Source organism: Rattus rattus, chromosome 10, assembly GCF_011064425.1.
Source record: "Rattus rattus isolate New Zealand chromosome 10, Rrattus_CSIRO_v1, whole genome shotgun sequence".
NCBI lineage: Eukaryota > Metazoa > Chordata > Mammalia > Rodentia > Muridae > Rattus > Rattus rattus.
In genome coordinates, this window is record NC_046163.1 from 56,814,188 (window position 1) to 56,834,581 (window position 20,394).

General features: G+C 42.0%; 1 protein-coding gene across 4 annotated transcripts in view; it reads left to right on the forward strand.

The window, feature by feature from the left end:
* Positions 1-17,787, forward strand: part of Efcab2 (EF-hand calcium binding domain 2) — an 83,265-nt gene extending 65,478 nt beyond the window's left edge. For 3 of the 4 annotated variants that reach the window (XM_032914838.1, XM_032914842.1, XM_032914841.1), the window contains 4 exons: positions 10,977-11,056; positions 11,794-11,836; positions 11,931-11,997; positions 17,413-17,787. In XM_032914838.1, coding sequence (XP_032770729.1) covers positions 10,977-11,056; positions 11,794-11,836; positions 11,931-11,997; positions 17,413-17,528 — 306 coding nt within the window. In that variant the 3' untranslated portion in view covers positions 17,529-17,787. Of the gene's footprint in view, positions 1-10,976; positions 11,057-11,793; positions 11,837-11,930; positions 12,018-17,412 lie in introns of all 4 variants that reach the window. The other variant, XM_032914840.1, reaches the window with a different exon arrangement.
* The last annotated feature ends 2,607 nt before the right edge of the window (positions 17,788-20,394 follow it).

Sequence of the window (20,394 nt, forward strand, 5' to 3'; positions counted from 1 at the left end):
AATAAGATCTTAAGTGCTTCTGGTTTCTGCCTGCTCCTGAAGCCAAACAGGTCCCACAGCTCTTGGTACCCAAATCCTGTGGGGGAAAGAGCTGGACTCTCAGAAGGCAGACAATCTTGAGAGCTCAGAGGAGACAACTATCTGCTCACATTCCTGGCTCAAGAGAACCCGTCTAGTGCCCTCTGCCCTCAGGGCACATGTACCTAGGAGCAGTCAGGGGCAGGACCCTTCCGGTTTCTACCTGCGCCCAGAGCTGAAAGCCAGTTGTGAGAAGCTCCAACACATCTGAGAGAAGATGTAAGATCAACTCTTTTGCTCCAAGCGACCCACTGGGAGGCCTGAGGATACACAAACCCAGGAGCAGTCTGGGACAGAACCCTTCTGGTTTCTGCCCGGTCCCACAGCTCTCTGTACCCAGATCTGGCTAAAAGAAAACATGTCTACAGGATTGTTGACCCAGAGGCCTACAGGAGGGTCAAGCCATGTCAGAGACAGCAAGACAAGCTAACACCAGAAACAGCCTGATGGCAAGAGGCAAGCACAGGAACCTAAGCCACAGAAACCAAGACTACTTGGCATCATCAGAGCCCAGTTCTCCCACCAAAGAAAATACTGGATATCCAAGAACACTGGAAAAGCAAGATTTGGATTTAAATTAAATCTTATGATGATGATAGAGAACTTTAAAAGGACATAAGTAATTCCCTTAAAGAAATACAGGACAACACAGGTAAAGAAGTAGAAGCCCTTAAAGAGGAAACACAAAAATCCCTTAAAGAATTACAGGAAAACACAACCAAGTAGGTGAAGGAATTGAACAATATCATTCAGGATTTAAAAATGGAAATAGAAACAATAATGAAATCACAAAGGGAGACAACCCTGGACATAGGCAACCTAGGAAAGAGATCAGGAGTGAAGACACAAGCACCACCAACAGAATACAAGATATAGAAGAGAGAATCTCAGGGGCAGAGGATACCATAGAAAACATTGACAAAACTGTCAAAGATAATATAAAATACAAAATGCTCCTAACCCAAAACATCCAGGAAATCTAGGACACAATGAGAAGATCAAACCTAAGGACAATAGGTATAGAAAAGAGCAAAGACTCCCAATTTAAAGGGCCAGTAAATATCTTCAACAAAGTTATAGAAGAAAACTTCCCTAACCTAAAGAAAGAGAAGCCCATAAACATACAAGAAGCCTACAGAACTCCAAATAGATTGGACCAGAAAAGAAATTCCTCCCATCACATAATAGTCAAAACACCAAATGCACAAAACAAAGAATACTAAAAGCAGTAATGGAAAAATGTCAAGTAACATATAAAGGCAGACCTATCAGAATTACACCAGACTTCTCACCAGAGACTATGAAAGCCAGAAGATCTTGGGCAGATGTCATACAGACCATAAACAAACACAAATGCCAGCCCAGGCTACTATATCCAATAAAACTCTCAATTAACATATGTGGAGCAACCAAGATATTCCATGACAAAACCAAATTTATACAATATCTTTCCACAAATCCATCCCTACAAAGGATAATAGATGGAAAACTCCAACATAAGGAGGGAAACTACACCCTAGAAAAAGCGAGAAAGTAATCTTGCAATGAACTCAAAAGAAGAGAGCCACACAAACATGATTACGCCACTAACAACAAAAATAACAGGAAACAACAATCACAATTATTAATATCTCTTAACATCAATGAACTCAATTCCCCAATAAAAATCCATAGACTAACAGACTGGGTACATAAAGAGGACTCAGAATTTGCTGCATACAGGAAACACACCTCACTGACAAAGACAGACACTACCTCAGAGTAAAAGGCTGGAAAACAATTTTCCAAGCAAATGGTCCCAAGAAACAAGCTGGAGTAGCCATTCTAATATTGAATATAATCGACTTTCAACCAAAAGTTATCAAAAAAGATAAGGAAGGACACTTCATATTCATCAAAGGAAAAATCCACCAGGATGAACTCTCAATCCTAAATATCTATGCTCCAAATGCAAGGACACCTACATTCATAAAAGAAAGCTCAAAGAAAAGAAAGCTCAAAGCACACATTGCACCTCACACAATAATAGTGGGAGATTTCAACATCCTACTCTCATCAATGGACAGATCATGGAAACAGAAACTAAACAGAGACCTAGAGAAACTAACAAGTTATGAACCAAATGGATTTAACAAATATTTACAGAACATTTCATCCTAAAATAAGACAATATACCTTGTTCTCAGCAACTCATGATATTCTCCAAAATTGACCATATAATTGGTCACAAAACAGGCCTCAACAGATACAAGAAGGTTGAAATAATCCCATGTATCTTATCAGATCACCACAGACTAAGGCTGGTCTTCAATAACAACAGAAAAAACAGAAAGCCCACATACACATGGAAGTTGAACAATGCTCTACTCAATTATAACTTAGTCAAGGAAGAAATAAAGAAATTAAAGACTTTTTAGAATTTAATGAAAGTGAAGGCACAATACACCCAAGCTTATGGGACACAATTAAAGCAGTGCTAAGTGGAAAACTCATAGATCTGAGTGCCTCCAAAAAGAAACTGGAGAAAGCATACATCAGCAGCTTGACAGCACACCTGAAAGCTCTAGAACAAAAAGAAGCCAATATACCCAAGAGGAGTACACAGCAGGAAATAATCAAACTCAGGGCTGAAATGAACAAGTAGAAACAAAAAGAACTTTATAAGAATCAACAAAACCAGGAACTGGTTCTTTGAGAAAATCAACGAGATAGATAAACCCTTAACCAGACTAACCAGAGGGCACAGTGAGAGTATCCAAATTAACAAAATCAGAAATAAAAAGGGAGACATAACAACAGAATCCAAGGAAATTAAAAAAATCATCAGATCCTACTACACAAGCCTATATTCAACAAAACTAGAAAATCTGGAGGAAATGGACAATTTTCTAGACAGATAAGCAGGTACCAAAGTTAAATCAGGATCAGATAAACCATCTAGACATAACTCCTAACGAAATAGAAGCAGCTATTAAAAGTCTCCCAACCAAAAAAGCCCAGGACCAGAATGGGTTCAGTGCAGAATTCTATCAGACCATCATAGAAGACCTAATACAATACTGTCCAAACTATTCCACAAAATAGAAACAGAAGCACTACCCAATTCTTTCTATAAAGCCACAATTACGCTTATACCTAAACTACACAAAGACCCAACAAAGAAAGAAAACTTCTGACCAATTTCCCTTATGAATATCAATGCAAAAATACTCAATAAAATTCTCACAAACCGAATCCAAGAGCACATCAAAATGATCATCCATCATGATCAAGTAGGCTTCATTCCAGAAATGCAGGGATGGTACAATATATGGAAATCCATCAACATAATCCACTATGTAAACAAACTCAAAGAAAAAAAACCACACGATCATCTCATTAGATGCTGAGAAAGCATTTGACAAAATTTAACACCCCTTCATGTTAAAAGTCTTGGAAAGATCAGGAATTCAAGGCCCATACCTAAGCATAGTAAAAGCAATATACAGCAAGCCAGTAGCCAACATCAAACTAAATGGAGAGAAACTTGAACCAATCCCACTAAAATCAGGGATTAGACAAGGCTGCCCACTCTCTCCCTACTTATTCAATATAGTACTCAAAGTTCTAGCCATAGCAATCAGACAACAAAAGGAGATCAAAGGGAGACAAATTGGAAAGGAAGAAGTCAAAATATCACTATTTGCAGATGTATGATAGTATACTTAAGTGACCCCAAAAGTTCCAGCAGAGAACTCCTAAGCCTGATAGACAACTTGAGCAAAGTGGCTGGATATAATATTAACTCAAACGAATCAGTAGCCTTCCTCTACTCAAAGTATAAACAGAAATTATGGAAATGACACCCTTCATAATAGTCACAGAAAACATAAAATACCTCAGCATGACTTTAACCAAGCAAGTGAAAGATCTGTATGACAAGAACTTCAAGTTTCTGAAGAAAGAAATTGAAGATCTCAGAAGATGGAAAGACCTCCCATGCTCATGGATTGGCAGGATTGATATATTAAAAATGGCCAGTTTGCCAAAAGCAATCTACAGATTCAATCCCTATCAAAATTCCAACTCAATTCCTCATAGAGTTAGAAAGAGCAACCAGTAAATTCATCTGGAATAACAAAAAACCCAGGATAGTGAAAACTATCCTTAACAATAAAAGAACTTCTGGGGGAATCACCATCCCTGACTTCAAACTATGTTACAGAGCAATAGTGATAAAATATGTAAGGTACTGGTACAGAGACAGGCAGGTAGATCAGTGGAATAGAATTGAAGACCCAGAAATGAACCCACACACTAATGGTCACTTGATCTTTGACAAAGGAGCTAAAACCATCCAGTGGAAAAAAGATAGCATTGTCAACAAATGGTGCTGGTCCAACTGGAGTTTAATATGTAGAAGAATGCAAATTGATCCATTCTTATGGCCCTGTACAAAGCTTAAGTCCAAGTGGATCAAGGACCTCCACATAAAACCAGATATACTCAAACTAATAGAAGAGACAGTGGGGAAGAGCCTCGAACACATGGGCACTGGGGAACAAAACACCAGTGGTTTATGCTCTAAGATCAAGAATCAACAAATGGGACTTCATAAAATTGCAAAGCTTCTGTAAGGCAAAGAACACTGTCATTAGGACAAAATGGCAATCAACAGATTGGGAAAAGATCTTTACCAATCCTCCATCTGATAGATGGCTAATATCCAATATATACAAAGAACTCAAGTTACACTCCAGATAGCCAAATAACCCTATTAAAAATGGGGTACTGAGGGCTGGGGATTTAGTCAGAGAGCGCCACCTAGGGAAGCGCAAGGCCCTGGGTTCGGTCCCCAGCTCGAAAAAAAGAAGAAAAAAAAAAAAAAAAAAAAGGGGGTACTGAGCTAAACAAAGAATTCTCAACCGAGGAATCTCGAATGCCTGAGAAGCATTTAAAGCAATGTTCAACATCTTTAGTCATCAGGGAAATGCAAATCAAAACAACACTGAGATTCCACCTCACTCCAGTCAGAATGGCTAAGATCAAAACCTCTGGTGACAACAGAATCTGACGAGGATGTGGAGAAAGAGGAACACTCCTCCATTGGTGGTGGGATTGCAAGCTGGTACAACTATTCTGGAAATGTCTGGAAGCTTCCTCAGAAAATTGGACATTATACTACCTGAGGACCCAGCCCTCCCACTCGTGGGCCTATACCCAAATGATGTTCCAACATACAACAAAAACATATGCTCCACTATGTTCATAATAGTCTTATTTATAATAGCCAGAAGCTGGAAAGAACCCAAATGCCCTTCAACAGAGGAATGGATACAGAAAATGTGGCATATTTACATAATGGAGTACTTACTACTCAGTGCTCAAAGATAATGACTTAGTGTGAAATTCATAGGCAAATGGATGGAACTAGAAAATATCATCCTGAGTGAGGTAACCCAATCACAAAAAAACATACATGGTATGCACTCACTGATAAGTCAATATTAACTTGAAAGCTTAGATTACTCAAGATATAATCCACATACCATATGAAGCTCAAGAAGAAGGATGACCTAAGTGTGGGTGCTTCAGTCCTTCTTAAAAGAGGGAACAAAAATATTCATAGGAGGGGATATGGAGACAGTGTTTGGAGCAGAGCCTGAAGGAATGGCCATTTAGAGCCTGCCCACCTGGGGATCCAGCCTATATATATACAGCCACCAAAACAAGACAATATTGATGAAGCCATCAATATTGAAGTGCATGCTGACAGGAGCCTGATATAGCCATCTTCTGAGAGGCTCAGCCAGAGCATGACAAATATAGAGATGAATGCTAGCAGCAAACCACTGAAGTGAGAACAGGGTCCCCATTGGAGGAGTTAGAGAGGATTGAAGGAGCTGAAGGGGCTTATAACCCCATAAGAACAACAATGCCAACCAACCAGAGCTCCCAGGGACTAAACCACTACCCAAAGAGTACACATGGATAGACCCATGGCTCCAGCTGCATATGTAGCAGAGGATGGCCTTGTTGGGCACCAGTGGGAGGAGAAGCCCTCGTACCTCCCAGTGTAGGGGAATGTCAGGGCAGGGAGGCAGGAAGTGGGGGTGGTTGGGGAGGGGCAACATTTTCATAGAAGGGGGATGGGGATAGGATAGGAGGCTTATGGATGGGAAGCCGGGAAAGGGAATAACATTTGAAATGTAAATAAAAATATCCAATAAGAAAACAGAAAAAGATTAATCTTAAGTGTTCTTGTTATTGACAAAAGGAAATCAGCAAGGTGATAGGTATGTAAATTTCCTGAGTTGCAGTAATAATTTTACTTTATGTGGATATCAAAGCATCTATTTGTCTTTCACTCTATATGTATAACATCAAAGTATTCATTAAATATTTATAATTTTAATTTGTCTATCTTGCCTCAAACACCCAACAAATTTAAAGCAATAGGAGCAGGAGAAAATTCTTTCTTTAATCTGTGCAACTTTCTGTTAAAAACTACCCCAAAAGAAAACTAATTATTTGAATATAAAATCATTTATAATATAATAGTGCTTGCCACTCATTAAACATTCCATGAATGTCATGTTTTAAATGTCATTGCTTATGTATTTTTGGAGAAATATAGATATGGCCTCTAGAGGTCAGTGTTGGGTCATGGAAAGAATTTCACAGTTTCAAAATGGACTAAGAACATTTAAAATGGACTTAAAATTGTGTGCGTGTGCTCATGTGCATGTATGTGTGATGTGTTTGGGCACACACATGCATGTCATGGTGGACATGTGAAGGTCAGAGGACAACTTTGTAGAGTCTTTCTGCCTTTCCTTGGGTCCTGGGGCTGGACTTGGGCCACCAGCCTTGTGCAGCAAGCATTGTCGTATTGTCGCCCTCGGAGCCCTTTTCTCGTTAAACTGAGGAACATTTATGTTAGAGTTGATTACAAAACCTGATCTCGACACTACAGATGCTGGGGCAGGAGGATTAAGAGTTTTAAGGCCAACCTAGGTAACATAGCAAGACTCTACCTTAAAAAAAAGGTAAAGAAAAACTTTATATCTCTTTTTTGTTATTCTGATTGGTTACAGCTTGTCTGTAATATACACCACTAATGTGGTGGTTTGAATAAGAATGGTCCCAATAGTTTGATATATGTGAAATCTTAATTACTGGGTAGTGGAACTGTTTGAAAGAATTAGAAGGATTAGGAAGCATGGTCTTGGAGGAAGTATGCCTCTGAGGGTGACCTCCCTCCCTCCATCCCTCCCTCCCTCCCTCCCTCCCTCCCTCCCTCCCTCTCTCCCTTTCCCACTGTCTTTGGATCATGGCGTAGCTCTCAGCTACTGATCCAGAATTTGCCTTCATAGTGCTATGCTCTCCACCATGATGATAATGGACTAACCTCTGAAACTGTAAGCAAGTCTCAACCGAATGCTTTCTTTTATAAGAGTTTCCATGGTCATGGTTTCTCTGCACAACAGTAGAACAATAAGACAATTAAAAAACTGTTTTTTAAATTTCAGAGTTATCCGTGAGTCAAAAACCATCTGTAGATTTTTGACACTAATGTTCTGGTCACCTCGGGCTTGTGAGTGATGAGGGGACTGGGGAGGTAGCACATGGCACATATTGTGTGCTGTTTGTCAGTTCTAATATAATTCGAATGGAGCTACAAAGCTGAACGTTGGAATACTCAAGTCAGTAGTTGATGAAGAGCTTTCATAAGATGAACGGATTTGACTTTGTAAAGGTAGATATTGCCTGCTCTATAACTGTTTAGGAAACATAGACGTATTAAGGGACATGAAAGATGACTGTCCTACTCTGGAACATTTCTGAAGGAATACGAAGGGAAATCCAACCTTTTAACTTTACTATTTTCACCGCGGGGTAATGAGACGATGGCTCAGGGGATGAAGCTACCTACTGCCAAGCTCGAGAGCCGAGTTCTATCGTGGTGGAGTCCAGATGGTGGAAGGAGGGGGCTGACTCCTGCCAGTTCTCTGACCTCCGTGTACTGTGGCACAGACATGCCCACACTCACACATACACACGATAAGTAAACGTAAAAAGTCGCTCCTCTGTGAATGGTCTTATGAGACTGCGTCTTTTTTATTTGTTTGAGGTTATGATTACATCATTTCCCCTTCTTTCCTCTCTCTAAAGAGGAAAGAAGAGTCTGAACATTCCATGTAGCCAATCCCTTGCTCTTTTAAGTTTATGACCTCTTTGTCTTTTATTGCTGTTACACATATATGCTTTCCTAAATACATGAACACGGCCTGATCAGTGCATATAATGTTACTTGCATTCGTGTTTTCAGGACTGGCCATTTGGTACTGGATAACCGATTGGCATGCTCTTCCCTAGGGATGCCTGGTTCTCCCATCCTCAGCATTTCTCAGTTCCCTGACTCCTCTCAGACCCTCCCCACCTCCTCGTTTACCTAAATCCACACTCCTTTCTTTCTCTCTCTCCTTAGAAAACAAATAGGCATCTACAAATAATAATAAAAACAAAAATCAGAAATCATAATATATATGCAAAAGACTTGTAAGGTTTAAAATAAGAAAAAGAACCTCCAGAAATGGCATTGAGTTTGTTTTGTGTTGGTGATCTACTGCTGGGCATGGGGCCTGCCCTTAAGAGTGGTTTGTACCTCCACTGAGACTCCATTGAACAAAACTAATTTTCCATTTGTGAGTGGTTATCAGTTAGAGATAGTGTACAGGTTAGGGATGAGTGCTTGTGTTCACTTCCCCCTCTCAGCACAAGACCCCATCTGGTTTCGATCCACGCAGCCCCGTGCATGCAGCCATAGTCTCTGAGCTCACATGCGCGTCGGTCCTGCTGTGTTTAGAGGGCCTTGTTTCCCTGGTGTCTTCCATCCCGTGTGGCTCTTACACTCTTTCTGCCTCCTCTTTAGGAGGGTTCCGTGGGCCCTGAAGAGGGATTTGATGGAGACTTTCCACTGAGGACTTTGTGTTCCAAGGCCTCTCACTGTCTGCACGTTGTCTCGTTATGGTTCCTCTGTTTGTTCCTATCTAGTCCAGAAGGTGCTTCTCTGACAGTGGCTGTGCAGGGCACTGAGCTGTGAGGATAGCGGAATGTCGTCGGGTGCTTGTGGTGCTTTCCCTCGGGTTGAGGTTTCTTTAGCTTTGTCTCTTGCGTGTTAGCATGTCTGTTGGTATTGTCCTTGTGCAGGTCATGCGTAGGCATGTTGGTGAGACTTCATGAGCAGAGCTTCTCTCAAGTTTCTAGGACACGCAAGAGATTGATTTTTAAAAAGTCTGCTCCAAGGATTAAACCACAGAAGCCATAAGTACTCTGCCATTGAGCCACACCTGTGCCAGATATTTAGTTTTTAAGTCTCTGTGTGCTGGTTTTCAGACTATTGCCCAAGTACATTGATGTGAATTGTCAAACTGCTCATGTCAGACCATAGAGGATTCTCAAGAAATTGTTCACATACTGATGGGTACAGGAATTATGAGACATGATGTCTCTAGATAGGTTTGATTCTCTCTGGTAATGGAGTCTGAAGACTCTGCTCACATGAGGTATGACTCTCAATATGAACATTAAAAAGAGTTGTGACTTGAATGGCAGTGCATCCCACTTAATAGCAACTTATAGATTTATTTTTTGTTGAAACAATAAATCTCTTAAAAGCTCATCTGTTGAATTGGGATCTATGAGCCTCTTAATAGGATTTTTGAAAGAGAGTGAAGATTTACAGCTCCTTATGAATTGCCTGACATGCAAGTTAAGGTCAATAGCGTTTGTTCAGTTTGTCTGTCATAGTTGAACTGTAGGTGAAAAGGCCTGTTTCCTTCTCAGTCTATAATGTTAGGTACCAAACGCTCCCATTTTTAGAACAGTTTTCTCTTACTTTAGGGCTGGCAGAACACAGTTCTATTACTCAGGTATTTCATAACGACAAGAACGACTGGCAATTATCTGATCTCATTCTTCATTTCAAAGAAAAACAGTCAGAACTCGGGGTCATCCTAGACTTCTGTACCACCTTATCCATAACATGTGACTGTAGTCAGCCCTGTCAAGTCTTAAAGGTCTCCTGGATATCTACTCCCCTCATGGCTTCCACTCCTGTCTGCACACTCTATGTCTGGAGAGGCCACCTCACCTACAACAGTGACCTTTCTAACACACACCCATGAGACCCTCAGTGATTTTATATTGTTCTTGGGATAACATGGAGTGGGAATCCTGTGAATGATAAGGCCTTGTCTCTCTCCAGCATCACCTTGAAGAACTGAGCCTGTTGGGATATATGCTCCAGCCCCACTCTTCGTGTTCTTGAAGACCAGATCAAACAGCCCTGTCTTCAGTGACTTCCATGATGCCCGGATTGGAGAGCTTTCCTGTGTTCTGTGCTCCTCTAGACCTACTTCCTTCCTTATCATGCTTGCACGTATCTAGAATTAGACATCAAGCCAGGGATGGTGGTTCATGTCTGATGTGCCACCATTTGTGGGGCTGCAGGAGGATCACTGCGAGTTTTAGGTTATCCTAAAAAGACAGGGTCTTTTATTCTATGAAACAGATTGGGTACTTGGTATTGTGCTCAGTGTGTGAACATGCATGCACACGCCAGAGGTTAGCTGTAAGTGACGATGCACTGTGCAGTTGCACACTTGACTTTTTTGTGGGTGCTGGGGACTGTGTTCAGATGCTTCTGGTTGCATGGCAAGCATAGAGCCATCTCCCAGCAGCTAGTGTGGTGTTTTGAATTATATGTGTCTCTCCTGGCAAAAACAAGCTCCCTGAGCAGGGTTTATGTCCACATCCCATCACATTCCATCATTTGGCTCAGTGTTTGAAAAAAAAAGTAGTTGCTCAATATATTTGTTGAATGAATAAAATAAATTTTATTTTTAACTGTTTAGGTAGAGGAAGAAGAACCCACTGGGTACATTCGATTAGAAAAATTTATTCCAGTGATGACCAGAGTACTTCTAGAAAAAAGGTAAGGAAGTAAATCCAATTTTAAGGCAAGATAATGACTAGAATTACATTAATGTCAAAATATTTGACCTGGCCAGACATGGTGCCCCATGCCTGTGACTCTAGCATGTAAGGGGATGCAGCAGGATGATGACAACGAACTTGAGGATAGCCTTAGTCACATAGCTTCAAGCCAGCCTGGACTGCAGAGTAAGACCCTGCTTCAAAAGAAAGGAAAAGAAAAGCACTTGGATTTTCCCATTTTATTTGCCCAGTATATGTCCTAGGGTGGCTTCCTCTAGCCTTTCAGTGCACTTCAGGCTGGTTTAGGGCTAAGCTTAGAAAATCTACCATGCTAGTATTTATTGATCTAAGCAAGACATAATTAAATGGCAAAGGTGCTACATAAAATGACAATGTTGTAGTTATATTTAATTGTGAATTATTGTTTTAAGATAAAAATTAACACCAGTTATTTTTCTAGCATGAGTATAGCATTAGCACACCACAGTTGATGGAGTGCAGAGGTTTTGGCCCTAAACAAGTTTATTTTCATATCAGTGAAAAATTGCTAGTAGGGAACACCAAACATTCCTGGGGAGGTAGGTACTGCTGATTGTCATATCTAGAAAGAACTTTCATTGAGGGAAATGCCATTAGCTTGGGATATCAGCAGCCTTTTGTTTTGTTTTATAGTCACTTATCATAGAGATTGAGGTAAATGTGCGGGCATTAACTGACTTTATGGTAAAATCACAGATACAGACCAATTGCTGAAGATGTCCTTTTGCGAGCTTTCGAGGTGGGTGAGCTCTTCATTATTTGTGTGTATGTGATAAATTAATTCATCATAGGTTTATTCAACAAAGACAATATATGATATCTACTTTCCCCAGGTTTTGGATCCAACTAAACGTGGGTTTCTGACTAAGGATGAACTGGTCAAGTACATGACTGAGGAAGGTCAGAGGGCTTTATTTCTTGTAAGAGTAATTTATACAGGGGCTGGGGATTTAGCGAAGGCCCTGGGTTCGTCCCAGCTCCGAAAAAAAGAAAAAAAAAAAAAAAAAAAAAGTAATTTATACAAAGACAAATAGGGTTTAAAAATGTTTATTTTGTTTTTTAACACACTCTCTCTCTCCTTCCCTCCCTCCCTCCCTCCCCCCTCTGTCTCTCTCTCTGTCTCTCTGTGTATGTATGTGTGTGTCCGTCCTTGTGTGTCTGTGTGCAGGAGTGCTGTTCCCATGGAGGCTCCCTCTGAAGCTGAAGTTACATGGTGACTCAACTCATGGTCTTAATTTCTGAGCCATCCCTTCAGCCCCAATTATACACTTTTAACAATTATGCAAAATTTATAGGAGATGATATTTTAAAAACAATGATTTGATTAAATAGTTATTATTTCTATTATTTTGATTTGGTATTTGATTTTGTATAATAGAAGTATAATGATTACTTGTATAAATTATGCTTACTTTATTTACTTAAAATATTTCCTGAATATGCCACTTAAAGAACATTAACTATCAATCATAAACTATGCCTTTTTGGATAGAAGATTTGAATTAAAGTATATACGATTTCTTTTAAATTTCTTTACCACTTTCTTAGGTGGCAAAGTTGCAAACAATATAGCCTAAATTGGATGTGATTTTACATAAAAACTATATTTTCTTATGATAGTGGGACCTCCTCCCCCAAATACTTATATATTTCCTTTCAACTCTCTCTCTAGGTCAGTCTATCCAAGTGTTCCCCTGACTGTAAGTGGCTTGGTGGGCACTCATTACTGCCTGTGGGCACCCTGTCACTCTTGCAGTTAGAGAGGAGTTCTGCTTCCTCTGCTCAGCTCCCAGATGCTCAGCCGAATCTGTCACATGTCACTTGAGAACATGGACATGGGTGGTATTTTGAGCCAGGGGAGCAGTATTGATGCTCTATGTATGCCTGCTTTGGCCATTTTGCCTCAGTTCACCTACAGGAAGGAGAGAAGGAGTAATATGACAGTCATGGCTGCCATCCATCCAGGATGGCATATGGTGTTAACATCATCTAAGCAGCTAACTTCAGTGAGTGTGTTATGACTTCCAAATCCTAAGGATGAACAGAAGTAAGCCCTAAATTATATTGGGTCACATAAAATTAATAAAAACAGCCAAAGAGGCTCAGTCCTCCTACTGTGTGCCTGTTGTATGTTTAGTGTTGTTACAGCACAGTGGGTAGTAACGGTGCTGGAATCTGAGCCCTTTCTTGAGCATATTACCGTCCTGTTAGGGACGCAAAGCTAACGTGAAACAGATCAATCTCACATTAGGAAAAGAACTCTCAGAAGATCAATGCAAGCTGAAACTCGTCTGAGAAGCTCAGCCTGCAAGGCCGGCAGAGAAAACAGCTTCCTTGAGAAGACAGATCTGGTTTTTCGTTTTAGTTTTAAGACAGGGTTGCATTCATAACTCAGGTGAATCTGGCATTTAGTATGTATCTCAGACTGGCAGTAGACTCACAGCAATCCTCCTGTTTCAACCCCCCAGATGGGATTGCAGATGGGAGCCACCGTGCTTTGCTTGAGATAGGGCGAGCCATTGAGGGCAGGCACAATAAGATTGTATGTTACAGTTCCCTCACATGTCACAGGTAGCAACATATGGATCGTAGCAAATGAGCTGCAGACAGACCAGGGGGTGTCGAATGATGACAGATGGGGGCTGTTTGAGGGAAATGGATAAAGCAATAGGAACAAAATCTGGAAGGAAGGCAGCCAGGCATGTGCAAGAAGGTGAGCTCAGGCAGCCCTGGGGATCCTGTTGGCCAGCAATAGGAAAGGAATGGAGGTGGACGCCCTTGAGTTTGGGCCATCCCTGGGTGGTAGAGAAGAGTGGCTGGGCTGAGTTATCCAGTGTGGCAGTGCTGTGGGAAGGTGATTCTGGTGCTGGCTGGCTTATAACTGAGCAAGAAAGGTTCAGCTGGGGAGATGAGCTGGGGGCTTCTTGAGCAATCCCAAGGCTCTCTGCTATGGGCCTGGCCTGACCTGAGTGGGAAGAGGGAATCGATGCAGTAGGACTCTGTTACAGCACCCTGGGCCATGGTGACCCACAGAGGGCAGGGGATAAAAACACGGGATGAGTATACAGTAACACCAAGATTTTCCATGGCCCGTGGGTGTTATCATGATAGTAATGCTACTGACTGAAACAGTGAAATCAGGCGCTGGCTGCACTGTGTAGGGACAGCAAGCAAGACTGTGTGCTTTACAGGAAGGTGCTTTGTGAGAATTTCCAGAAGATGTATGTCTTGGTAGGGGTTCTACTACTGTGAAGACACCATGATGGCAGCAACTCTTATAAAAGAAAACATTTAATTGGGTCTGGCCTACACTTCAGAGGCTTAGTTCATTATCATCATGGTGGAAACATGGCAGCATGCGCGTAGACGTGGTGCTGGAGAGGGAGCTGAGAGCTCTGCATCTGGATCTGCAGACAGAAGGAAGAGAGAGAGACACTGGCCACACTTGCGCATCTGAGACCTCAGAGTCAGCCCCCAGGGACCCACTTCCTCCAATAAGGCCACACCTCCTGCTAATGCCACTCCCTCTGACCACACTTTCAAACATGAGTCCATAGGGGCCATTCCCATTCAAACTACCACAGCATACATTCAGAGTTCTTGTGCTTCCAGGGCAATCGTTGTATGTCCTAATAGATGGAGCCTACATCAGTTTTTTTTTCTCAGAGACGATCATAAATGGTTTCAGTTATTTATTCAACATTATTTAATTTCTTCCATGTTGTATTAGCCAGTATATCTGATAGGCGCATATAAGATGCACTATGATATCTTTTTGTTAAAGATTTATTTATTTAATATATGTGAGTACACTGTAGCTGCCTTCAGACACACCAGAAGAGGGCATCAGATCCCATTACAGATGGTTGTGAGCCTCCATGTGGTTGCTGGGAATTGAACTCAGGACCTCTGGAAGGGCAGTCAGGGCTCTTAATCACTGAGCCATCTCTGCAGCCCAGCACTGTGATATCTTAATGTATCATCATCACTGTATACAGCATGTTCTTCCTCTACGTGCAGTTGCAGTTGCCTAGTTCAGTAAAATGGTTGATTGCTTAAGAAGAGATTTTTTGTTTGTTTGTTTTTGGAGACAGGGTTTCTCTGTGTATCACTCTTTGTCCTGGAAGTCACTTTGTAGACCAGGCTGGCTTTGAACTCAGAGATCTACTTGCCTCTGTCTTCTGAGTATTGGGATTAAAGGTGTGTGCCACTAGGCCTGCCTGGCTAAGAAGTGATGTTTTTTTCTCAAAATTCTAAATTGTTTTTAAGTATACACAAGCTTTGGGACTATAAAGTTACTTCTACAATCCTTTCATAGCATATGCAGAACAGTCAGCACATCTTTAAGTTTGAGAATGTACTTTCTAAATGCCCAGGAGATTGTAAGATAAACACCATAAAGCATACTGAATCAAGTACCCACAAGACGGGATCCGTGTTAGTCCTGGATGCGTTGCATCAGATGGTATTTAGTAGCAGGAAAGATCTCAAGTCTTAAAAAAACAAATCACCGTGCGATGCTTCAGATGTTTGCGGAAATGCTATTTGAATAACACATTTAATCCTTAAACCAAGCCCATGGGTGGAGAGTGTTGTCTGTATTGTGTAGACAGCACAAAGGTTAAGCAACCTGCCCAAGACCATTAAGCTAGTAAGAGAGCCTGGACTTGAATGAGTGAGGCTTGCCTGTCCAGCTTGTGCTTTGCAGTGTTAAGCAGGTTTTCCTGCTATCCCGAATCAAACACCGTATGTATAGCTCTTTCCTTGCCCAGTGTAGCTGAGTGACTATTGTGAGCAAGGCTTAGTCTAAGCAGTGCTGTGGACTGCTTTAGCTAAGGCCAGTAAGCTGGCCTTCTCAGACTCAGTCCCCACTCACTCGCAGGGTAGGCTGCATGGTTCGTGCTATGAATGGAGATGGTAGTTCTTCTTGTGAGGTGGTTGGGAGGTTAACTTAATATATGTGCAACACTTACACAGCAGTCTTGGCTGGTGGGTAATTCTCTGTCTCTCTCTCCTTTCTTTCCCTCTCCTTTTGTTCCTTTCCCTATCCCTTCCTTCTTTTCCCCTCCCTCCTTCCCCCCTCCCATTCTGGGAATGCTCAGGACCTTACACATGGTAGACAATTCTGTCACTAATCTGTCTCAGACCATGGTTATCTTTGTTTGTTTAAGACAAAGCTAAGTCTAACCTTGAGCTCACTATCTTCTTCAGCCTGGGTGCTGGGACTGTAGTGACACTCATTGCAGCATCCTTCTGAGACTTACATGCAGCTTCACTTGGCAGTGGATTTAGTGTCTGATGGTCAGGTAACATCCAGAATTTGCCACTCAGCCTTTCAGGAACTCTCTCCTAGGAAGTGTCATGTTGCACATTTATGAACCTTTGCACTCCGAAGACTGAGGTTGGCGGAGTGTGAGTTTGAAGTTAGACTCTTGGACATGTCAGAACTCTGTCTCAAAACACGACAATAAGACAAAATAAATTTAAAAACAAAACCCACAGAGTCCTGTCTGCATAAGTTCTGTAACTGGAAGCTGAATCTGACATAGAAAGTCCTGGGAGAGTGAGAAGAAGCCTAGGCTCATGAGGTAGATGACCGCCCTCAAGCCTTGGTGTTGTGGATAGTGAGCGTAAGACTCCCCCCACCCCCGAAAATCTGGTTATTGTCAGGACACCCTGTCTGTTTCCTCAACACTGAGCATAATTGTGTCGTAAGCAGTCCTTGGCCTTCTCAGCATTCTCCTGAAGTTTGGGTCCTACCTTGTGAAACTAGTTTCCAGGATGTCTTTCAGATGTTACCTGAGTCCAACTAAAGTCCAGATTCTCTCCCCAACTTTTGATTTCATCAACACAAGCCCAGCCTTGAAAGCAGGAGGACTCTAGAATGCTTGATGAGCTCCATCCATGGTGGGGAAAAGCCCCACTGGACTGTCAAGTGTCTGCTCTTTCTTCAGTAATAGATAGCTTTTAATCATCTCTCTATAGTTTTAATAAAGATAATAATTATGCTCACTCAAGACTTTAGCTTCCAGCAAATACTTTTGCAATTGCAATCATTTTAGTTTAAGTGAATTAAAAAACTTTATTCACGGTGTTTTATATTGTCCTGCTGTTTTGACTACAAGGATGTAGTCTGTAGGCCCCAGCAGGGCAGCAAGCCTTTTGAATTCTGGGTCTCAAGTGTTGCCGTGCAGCTCCAATGAAGAGAAGACTGGACACAGTTGGGCCTGTGGACTCCATGGCAGTATGGCTGACTAGCGGAGAGAGAAAAACCTCCTGGCTGTAAAATGATGCTCTCCCTTCTTGTCTCTCCAGGCGAGCCTTTTTCCCAAGAGGAAATGGAAGAAATGTTGTCTGCTGCAATTGATCCCGAATCAAACACCATTAATTACAGAGACTACATAACAGTGATGGTGATAGATGAAAATTAAATGCTCGAAAGACTTCTTTTTTCTCCTTTTAAGACAACTGTAAACATTCAATTTCTAATTGAAAAGATACTTTGAAAAATTCTCCTAATTTTCACATTTTATCTTAAAATTTCTATATTTAGTGTCTCATGATATAATTGTTTCAAGGTATTTTGTTTACTAGAGATGATCAATTTAAAACATAAATTTTTTAGATGACCAGCTTTATGGACGGACAAGTTGATTATTTAAAAGGAATTATACAGTATTTTAATGTTAAGTGCATCCTTGCTCATTTTTCCCAACGAGGCCAATGATACATTGAAATTAATTAGACAGAAAATAGAGATTGATCCCAACCCCCCAAGATTTGCCATAGAAAGCTTTTGCAGGGCAGGATGGCCACAGACTAGATGTGAGTGGCAGTGTGGTGATGGCTCCTTTCAGAGCAGCAGTAAACACTTCAGCAAGCAGAATATGGAGGGAGAGCAACCGGAATAACTATTAATAATTGATTTCTTATGAATGCCAATTACAAATCTCATTTGAGAGTCTAATAACTTGGGGTAAAATTGAAAATTGCTCATCCAGCATGTTGCCATTTATGGAATAGCTGAAGGAGGTGAGGTAATTGAATCCAGAGAGAGGAAGACTGAATGGAAACCGAGAATGGCAACTCCTTTTTTGCTCTTTACAATTCTCACCTATTCAGAATATCTGTCCTGGGAGTATTATCCTGGGTACTGAGTGTATTCATCTGTTGTTACCGGAATGTAGTATCTGAAAGGCACTGACTCCCAAAGAAAGCGGTTCAATTAGTTCCCAGTTATAGATGGTCAAGGTCCAGGCAGCATTGTGCAGGCTGAGCGAGGGCCACCCTTGCATGCATCTCACCAAGGTGCAGCTAGACAGACAGAAGCACGTGGTGGTGCAAGCAAGAGCAGGGAGGCTTGGAGGAAGGGCCAGGCCTGCTCCTTTTACAATGGTCCTCTCATAAGAATTACTTTTCAGGCTAGGGAGATGGCTCAAGGGATAACGTATTTGCTGAGTGTCATTAGATAACGTGCTGGAAGCTGGAGATGAGAGATGGATAAGCCTCTAATTAATCAAGGTCACAGTTTAGTGAGGGAGGCTTGCAAGTCAATCAGCAACCACACATTCAGGGGACTGAAGGTTACACAAAAGAAGCAAAAGAGTCAGCCTGGTGGGGTGAGGATGGGGGTGAGGGTGCTTTCTGGTGGGCAGACTCAAAGAGGTAGTAACACATGTCTTAGAAACTTAGCAGTTCTTAAGTTTTGACAGTCATTCTTTGAGCGGTTTACTTCAGAGCATGTCAGCAGCAGGACAGCAGATAAAACCCCCAGAGGTGTCATGAAACACAAGAATCTGGGAAATGAAAGTATGGTTTCTAGATATTTGGAACCCGATGAGAGATGACAGGTCGGAGTGGGAGACAGCAACCATATGCTCAGAGGTAATGGGCTAATTGGGGTTAAGGTTTCTGTGTTTGAACGTGAACTTGATTCTGAAAATCAGAGAAAAGAGTTGGAGTTGTAAATAGTCTGAGAAATCCTGTGAAGGTCAAGACCAGAGGCGGGAGACCAGCTGGTAGGCGGCTTGGTTGGCAGTAAGAGCTGGGCTAGGGGAAGTCAAGCACAAGTCCTCCTAAGTTTCTGCCTGGAGCACTTGGTAAGTGATGGTGGCAGCCATTCGGATTAGATGCCCAAGGCTTGGGCTGCTAAGCTCGACTGTGGTCCTCTCCGGCTTAAGAACTGGTGGGAGATAGAAAGATCAATGGGATAAATAAGGGGACATCTGTGAGAGACACGGGCTTTGAAGTTGTCAGCATGTGGTGTCCTGGAAAGAAGAGAAAAGGTGACCAGGACAGAGCTGGGAGTTCAGAAGAGGAGCTGGCAGAGCATGGGGAGGAGAAGCTGGGAGGATGAAAAGCCAAAGAGAAGCCACGCAGGAGAGCCTCTCGAGGAGGCAGGAACCAAGTCAGAAGTGGTGGGGTTGTGACATCACTGATGATGAAGAAACAGCCCTCAGTTTCAGCACCAACACATTCACTGAGCACCTCTCAGGCCGGTTTGTGAAGTGGCAGGTAGTAGAGGTCAGTGGCTTCAGGAATAAACAGATGTGAGAAAGCGTGGAGGCCATGCTCCTGGGCAGAGAGAAGGTAGAGGGAGGGGCTTGGAAAACATAAACTGTGCAAGAATGCTGCTGCAGAGGACACTTAGAGGGGCAGAGATCCTGGGCTACAAAGGTCTTGACCTTGGTCATGGACATGAACTAATGTGCATAGTCCCTGCCTAGTGGCCTCTAGCTCTACTGTCTTCTGTTGTTAAGATAGGGTCTTATTGTGCTTACAACTTGTGACCCCTCTGCTTCTGCCTCCCTAGGGCTAGGATTTGAGACCTGAGCTACACTCAGCTGTCCTGTCCCTATGAATGAGAAGGAAAATAGTAGGTTAGAAAGCTAGAGGGGGTGATAGAAATCTGAAGGGCTTTGTGAGAAATGAGAGTTGGGGAATAGTCTACACAAGAATTTTCAAGGAACTCTGGAGGATTTTGTCCAGTAACCCAGACACAGAAGCAAAATATGTAGAGTGTTGTAGAGAGTCAAGGTGGTAAAATGGACAGAAAGGTCAAGATTGCTGAGTCAGCAGAAACGAGTGACCTTGATGGTCTGTAGGCTAATCGGGGAGGGAAGTTCAGCTAGGAGAAGGCTTGCATGGAGGATTGTAAGACTTCAGAGAGCAAGCAGCCGGGGTGTGTGGTGAGATGGCTTGTCATTCCCGGGAACCATGCACTCTGCTTGTAGTTTGGCTTCACTGTACTGTTACAGAGTATTTCTCTGTATTGTTATTACTTAGTAATAGTACACA